This window comes from Marmota marmota, unplaced genomic scaffold (assembly GCF_001458135.2).
Source record: "Marmota marmota marmota unplaced genomic scaffold, marMar, whole genome shotgun sequence".
In the NCBI taxonomy this organism is placed as follows: domain Eukaryota; kingdom Metazoa; phylum Chordata; class Mammalia; order Rodentia; family Sciuridae; genus Marmota; species Marmota marmota.
Window position 1 is genome coordinate 3,612,355 of NW_026000102.1, and position 7,598 is coordinate 3,619,952.

General features: G+C 43.6%; 1 protein-coding gene across 1 annotated transcript in view; it reads left to right on the forward strand.

Annotated features, from left to right (window-relative positions):
- Window positions 1-7,255, forward strand: part of Errfi1 (ERBB receptor feedback inhibitor 1) — a 14,858-nt gene extending 7,603 nt beyond the window's left edge. Inside the window, exons 2-4 of the mRNA XM_015501441.2 lie at window positions 3,445-3,636; window positions 3,737-3,810; window positions 4,625-7,255. Coding sequence (XP_015356927.1) covers window positions 3,515-3,636; window positions 3,737-3,810; window positions 4,625-5,808 — 1,380 coding nt within the window. The 5' untranslated portion in view covers window positions 3,445-3,514 and the 3' untranslated portion in view covers window positions 5,809-7,255. The remainder of the gene's footprint in view (window positions 1-3,444; window positions 3,637-3,736; window positions 3,811-4,624) is intronic.
- The last annotated feature ends 343 nt before the right edge of the window (window positions 7,256-7,598 follow it).

The following is a 7,598-nucleotide window of genomic DNA, read 5'->3' on the forward strand; positions in this document are numbered from 1 at the left end:
GAGGGAGGGAGGTAAGAGGAAGGAGGAGTTTGGTTTGTAGAGTTTGAGATGCCAGGGGACCATCCAAGTGGAAAGATAATCACCAGACAATAGGAAATGCAGAGTTGAAGCCTGAGCCAGGCTGGAATCCTCTGTTCAGGAATTGTCTGTGTCGAGGTGAAATAAGTCAAAACTTGGCTGTTGGGGAGGGGTAAAGAGAAAATAAAATGAGACTTGAAAAACACATAATTTTAAGTCCCCCCCACCCAATTTTTAAAAAATTGATGTTAATAGAAAAAAGAAAGGAAAAAAAAAAAGAATTCACATCTGAGGTTTTACCTCAATTTTTGACCCACTAAAAAGGCTGAAGTTTAGTTCCTAAACACAGAAGAAAAGTTGTCGTGCTGAATGTTATTTGGATCCTGGTGTAAACCATGCTGCTGGATTAGCATTGATTGCTTTCCTATTTTTGCATTTCATAACAGAATGGCTCATCTTGTATTCTAGGTATTGATTTTCCCCACCTAGGTTTGTTTTTGTAATTGCTTTCCTAATATAAAGCAGAACTAGTTCTACAGTTCTGAGGAACCAGATAAAGTTAGAAACACTGCAGCATTATTCAGATTTTACTTGAGCAGAATTTATTTCTTTTTAGCTAGAGGTTGGCCAAACTGGTTGATACCCCCCCAACTCACCTCCCCCCCCCCACACACACACAAGGAATATACAGGCTGGATACTTAGTTTTTAGGTGGTCTCATTCTCATCTGAAGAACAGTTTCTGAAAACCTTTCTTCCAAACCTATGGCACGTTACTCTTTGGGGGTTTACATTTTGAAGTTATTTTCCAAAAAGAAGAGAATGTGACAATTCCATTGCCCTCCTGGCTTCTCCCATGCAAGCAAGTAGGCAGTTCGGACAGTTTCATAACATGGCCCATTCACAATTCCCCATTGAAATTTAGAGGCAGGTCACCTTCTATGAATACACAAAGACACTATTGTGGTCAGAAGTGAGCTGGCTCAGTGAACACAATTCTTTTTATACTAAAAAAATTTTTTTCTTAAGAAAGCTAACAAGTAGGTGATGGAAACAATGAATAAAAAATAACTTTTTCTAGAACATACAAATAATTTTAAGTGACCATTGAAACGTAGGTTCAGAATTCCAAGGCAATTTCGGCAGAGGCGATAGTTACACAATCATTCTGTTGAAAGCTAAGATTTAGATGGCACTAGGAGGCTGACACACAGTAATTACTAGTAGTACTTGTTGGCTAGCCGACAGGTGGGGGTTGGGCCTCCAGAATCCCCCGCAGCCTTTTCCTGTAATCTGGATGAACAATCTTCAAACGTGTGCTTTCAAACTACTTAAATACCATATTCTTCTTCCTATCTTGCCTTTCGTTTTTACGTTACCACAGACACTTTCCCTGTAGTCCTGCCAGTGCTTGTAGAACGCTTAGAAAAAGCCTGATAAACCACTGGGCTGAGCATACAGAGGGAGGGGCTAGCCATTTTTTAAATTGGTTTTTAAATTTTTTTTTTAGAGCTTTACCTGCGGGTAAGTAAATAACGAATTTGCCTCATTTCAGTAATCTTGAAAGGGACTTCAAGAGACTTCCTGGTGATTTAGATTTCTTAAATGACAGATTTTTTTCTTTATCATATATCTTTTAGAGACTGATTTAAAGAAAAATTGATTGAAATAATATTTTAAACCTGTGGTAAAATCTCTCTCTAGTGCATTGAAACGGCTAATTGGGGAGAGTCAAATGTAGAGAATTAGAACCAGATAAAATTTGAAACTCTAAATTTTTATCATTGATATTGATAATTTATTGATAAATTTTCACTGAAAATTTATCCTGAGAAGAATTGGGACACATGCTCCTTTGCCGCTGAAATTTTTAAAATTACAATATCCACATTCCTTCTTTTTTTTTTTAATTTTTTTTTTAGTTGCAGATGAACACAATACTTCTATTTTATTTGTTTTATTTTTATATATTGCTGGGAATCAAACCCAGTGCCTCATGCATGCTAAGCAATCATTCTACCACTGAGCCACAACCCCAGCCCTCCACATTCCTTCTTAACGTTAAAAAAACAATAGACAATTGCAGAGTATAGTTTTGGATCTTTAGTTTTAAAATTCCCTCTACCTTAAACACTGTATCCACTTAATTGGTATGATAATCAGAGGACACTGTAAATCCATTCAACATTCAGCTATTGAGCTAATGTTTCAGACACTGATGATTAAAAGGCAATTGGCAGGGGTGGTGATTGGGGCACAGTCTGTTCCTGTGCACTGATAGGAGGTGACAAATTTGTAAATAATGGATTTTAAGTTGCTGAGCAGTTAAACCTGTGCACCCCTCCACCGCAGAGGTGTCCTAGTCACTTTCTGTCATCCTGAGTCCTGAGCACAGCTGTATCACGTGGCAGGTGTGCAGGCTTTTAGAGAGTGACTAGAGATGTTTAGTGAGCCGGTGTTGTAGTGTGTAAGTGTCACACAGATAGTTGAGAGCATTCCAGTGTCAAGGGGAAAAGGCCTAAACTCTTGTCTAAGTGCATGTGAATAAAGGAACTGCAGCGGATGCTCCTTAATGCTTGTGATGCAGCGAATACTAAAGTAAAACTAAAAAGAGGCTGCAGGGACTTGGACCTGTGACATACGACAAGGGGGTTCCTAAAGTTTAGAAGCTGTTAGTTTTAAGAAAAATGTACTTAGCCTTTGTAATCCATGCCTTGCAGCCAGGCAGGAACTACTGGGCATTTCACAAAGGAGAATGTAAAGAATGTACCTTTCAGTTTGTCTTTGACAGGGAGGGACGAAGCTGCGCTGGAGCCACTCATCTTGCAGAACTTGATTTTCACTAATGGAAATTAGTGTCTTCATACGTAATGATTTCTTTAATATCTGGAGAATATCTCTTCTGTGGCAACCCTGAAATACAGACTCCACGTGAATGCTAATCTGTGGAGTGCCCAGACTCCCTTGTCAAGCGTGTGGGGGTCTAGTGAATGCTAACTATCTCTGCAGTGTGAAATAGTGACTTCTGAAATTGCCTTTTTAGCTTGCGAGGAATCTGCAAGATTCCCCTGAGCTCCGAGCCTTGGGAGGCCTGCTGCTGGTTTAGAGGGAGGCTGTGTGCCTGGCATCTGTGGGGTTGGTTGTGTAGCTCGTTGCTTGCTCTGTAGTAAAAGGTCTGTTTTCCCAGCAACTGATTGTTTCTCGTTTTGTGAAAACATTTCAAATCTTGCTATTCTTAGTGTCTGTGTTGGGGTTCCCTCCTGAGAAGTAGAATGAGGCAGACACCTACAGCCACTCCTCTTCCACTCACACCCCAGATTCCCTGTTAACCCACTCGTGCTGAGGTTTAGACTGTCCTAAGAAACACGTTTCTGAGTTGTTTCCTTTTTTCTCTCACCTCTTCTCCATCCCCACAACCCACCCTCAGGGAATGAAAGCTACTGGTTGACTTAAAAATCCCTGGGCTTCACCGATTCAGAGGCTCTCGATACAGCACAATGTCAACAGCAGGAGTTGCTGCTCAGGAGATCAGAGTCCCATTGAAAACTGGATTTCTGCATAATGGCCAGGCCATGGGGAACAGGAAGACCTGCTGGGGCAGTCGCAGTGAGTTTGGACAGTAAGTAGAGAATGCTGTGCCCCTGTGCAACTGTAGTGACCTAGAGGATGTGATTGCTGCTTGTTTATGATCAAAGTGTTTTCCTTTCCTTTCCTTTCAGTAACTTCTTAAATATTGACCCAATAACCATGGCCTACAGTCTGAGCTCTCCTCAGGAGCACCTCCCGTTCATTGGTATGTATTCTGAAAGTCAGGGGAGCGAGCAGTGGTGGCCTTGGCTGGCCCTGCAGCAGTGGTTTGTAAGGAGGAAAACTGAGCTGTGTCCGATGGTGGTCTGACCCCTAGTGGCAGCAGATGTGGAACTAACTGTTTTTCTCCAGCTCTTGTACTCAGTGGCTTTTATCGTGGGTCACTGATTCCTAAGGAGAACTTAATTTATGGAAGTGTGATCTTTTAAAATCAAGAATGAGTTCTTGCCAGCCACGATGCATACTTAACCTTTAGAAATTTTGGACAAGATTTCCTCTTTATTAGTAGTATTAAATGCATCTTTGAAAGCAATAAATGAAAGTAGTCTAAATGTTAAAACATAAAAAACTGTGTGTGTGTGGTACTTTCAATGTGAACATTATGCTCCTTGGGTTTTTGGTGAACACACTGTGAGTCTGTTCACTCAGTGTTGTGACATGCTGGCAGTAAGGACCTTGTCTTCTCTCTCTCATGCCCAGTGTGCCTTGGAGTGTTGCATGTCTTAAATGGCAAAGCCGGTGTAGCATGGTACTCATGTAAATTATATGCTGTTCATCTTCTGCGAATTTTGCACACGTCACAAAACTTGTCTCAGATGTGTGGGTGTGTGCCATGCACATGTCCAAGGGAGATGGAAGAGATAGTTTGTTCTTTGAACCAGGTCACGTGTGTTCCCATCTCAGGCTCTAATTACACCCATGGCAGTCGCATGGGTGTTCTCAGGGTCGCAGTGAAGAGCTCTTGTCTCTCAGCAGGTACAGGGTCATTGATCCTTATGGACGTCCCTTGTTCCTTCTAGGGCACACTTCGCAGTCGGCTCCAATGAATGGCTGCTCCTTTGTGGAAAATGGTCCATCTCAAAAGTCCAGCCTGCCCCCTCTTATCATTCCCCCCAGTGACAGTATGGGACAGCATGAAGAGGATCCAGTTGTCTGTGGCTTCAGGAAGCTCTCGGTGAATGGGCTCTGCACGTCCACGCCTCCGCTCACACCCATGAAGCCCTGCCCCTCCCCCTTCCCCTGTGCAGCTCCCTGTGAGCGGGGCTCTCGGCCCCTCCCACCACTGCCCATCTCCGAAGACCTCTCTCTGGATGACACAGACTGTGAGGTGGAATTCCTAACTAGCTCAGATACAGACTTCCTTCTAGAAGACTGTGCACTTTCTGATTTCAAATATGATGTTCCTGGTAGGCGAAGCTTCCGTGGGTGTGGACAGATCAACTATGCATATTTTGACACCCCAGCTGTTTCTGCAGCAGATCTTAGCCACACATCTGACCAAATCGGAGGTGTCTCAAATCCAAATCCTCCTCCACCCCAAACCCACCGCAGATTAAGAAGGTCTCATTCGGGCCCAGCTGGGTCCTTTAACAAGCCAGCCATTCGGGTATCCAGCTATACCCACAGAGCTTCTCCTAACTCTGACGAAGACAAACCTGAGATTCCTCCCAGGGTTCCCATACCTCCCCGGCCAGTAAAGCCAGACTACAGACGGTGGTCTGCAGAGGTCACTTCCAGCACCTACAGTGACGAAGACAGGCCTCCCAAAGTGCCACCGAGAGAACCTTTGTCCAGGAGTAACTCCCGCACGCCAAGTCCTAAAAGCCTTCCATCGTACCTCAATGGGGTCATGCCCCCGACACAGAGCTTTGCCCCCGACCCCAAGTATGTCAGCAGCAAAGCCCTGCAAAGACAGAACAGCGAGGGGTCTGCCAACAAGGTTCCCTGCATCCTGCCCATTATTGAAAATGGGAAGAAGGTCAGTTCAACGCATTATTACCTACTACCTGAGAGACCGCCATACCTGGACAGATTCGAGAAGTTCTTCAGGGAAGCAGAGGAAGCAGACACGGGCACTCGGCTCCAGCCAGTGCCCACTGACTGCAGCGCGCCTTCCACCATGGAACCGCTGGACTCCAAGGCAAAAACGGACCTGGGCGGCCACGGGAAGCGGAAACACTTGTCCTATGTGGTTTCTCCCTAGGCTTGGGAGTCGTGATTCAGCAGAAGTTACGTGGGAGCAGATGGTTCTCAATTTTCCAGTTTGATCGAGGTTCAGAGAACAGTCTGTCAGATTGTAAACTGAAATAATTGAACTCTGTCTTAAAGAGAAAGGGTTAGAGCAGTTGTGAGGTGCTATTCTGAGAACCCCTGATTTTGTTAACATTGAAGAAAAAGTCTATAATTTATAAAGATGTGATGGTGGGAGGGAAGGATGGGGAAACTTTTAGATATGCATACATTATATACCTATGTACAAACTTGTGGTGTAACCGTAGACCTTAGCTGCAGGTTAACCAGTTAGTTACTATGTTAGAGTAATATATATGCAGAATAATAAAATCTCTAGCTGGAGGAATGGCTCTTCTTGGGCTTAAAATTGAGCAAATGGAAGAAAAAAGCAGTATTGTTGAGATCAGAATCATATAAAAAAATTACTTTGTTTAGTCGGCTTGGCGATCTCTGGCTTTCAGGCCCGCGCTCTGTCTCAGTTATCTTTGCAGCACCTCTCCAGGAAGAGCAGGGCAGGCATGCTGCACTGTGCCTGCACCTGCCGAGTCTCACAGTCACCCCAAGGCCTGGCACTTCCAGGTTTTATTTCTTGTCCTGTTTAGGGGAGGGATAGAAGTTTATTTGGCAACCATTGTCACCTGTGTATGTCTCACATCTTGAAAAACAGAAAGATAAGAGAATTGGTAATCCTCACAGCTCCTGCTTTCTTCCACATGCTGACAGGGCCCATTGTGGTGTGGCCTTGAGACAGCGGCGCAGGACAGAGTCGGCTGGAAAGGCACGCTGGCCACCAGCACTCAGGGTGGAAGTTTCGCAAAGCAGCGGAGCAGCTGGCTGTGCGATTGAGAGTTGTTGTGTGGGGGGGTGTGTTGTGGGGGTTTTTTAGAACTGTATTAATAAACAGATACAACACAAGCTGGCCTTGTGTTGCTGGTTCCTATTCAGTATTTCCTAGGATTGTTTGCTTTTTAAGTAAAACACTTGTGACCAATAGCACAGCACGTCTTAACGCCAGAGGCCACGTCAGCACCTTCCTGCTTCCCAACCCTCCGGCTGTGCCTCGCTGCCTCCAGACTCAGTGAGACACGGCTTGTGTTGGTGTTTTCACATCCTCTGACGTGTCTGCTTGTGTAGACGGCACTAAGGAGAAGGTGCTCGCTAACAGGGGGACACGACTGCGGTGGTCTCTTAACAGTTAAACAAGCTGTTTACAATTTAAACTGCTGAATGATATTATTTGAGCTATTTAAAGCTTATTATATTTTAGTGTGAACTAAATGAAGGTTAAAACATGCTTTAGAAAAATGCACTGATTTCTGCATTATGTGTACAGTATTGGACAAAGGATTTTATTCATTTTGTTGCATTATTTTGAATATTGTCTTTTCATTTTAATAAAGTTATAATACTATTTATGATACCGTTAAAACTGTTTCTTGCCTAAACTCTTATAAAATACCTTAAGCAGTTTGATAGCTTTATATTTTTTAAACAAAAGGGAATTAATCTTTTTAGTTTAATATACATTAAAATTTACTGTCATTTTGTAAAATGATAATTTGAATGTCTTTAGATATTATAAAAGTGTATAGTTAGCTGGGCACAGTGGCGTGCACCTGTAGTCCCAGGTACTCAGAAGGCCAAGGCAGAGGATTTCAAGTTTGAGGCCAGCCCTGGCAATTTAGCGAGACCCTATCTCAAAACAAAAAAAAATCAAAAGGGCTGGGGATGTAGCTCACTGGTAGAGTGCCTCTGGGTGCA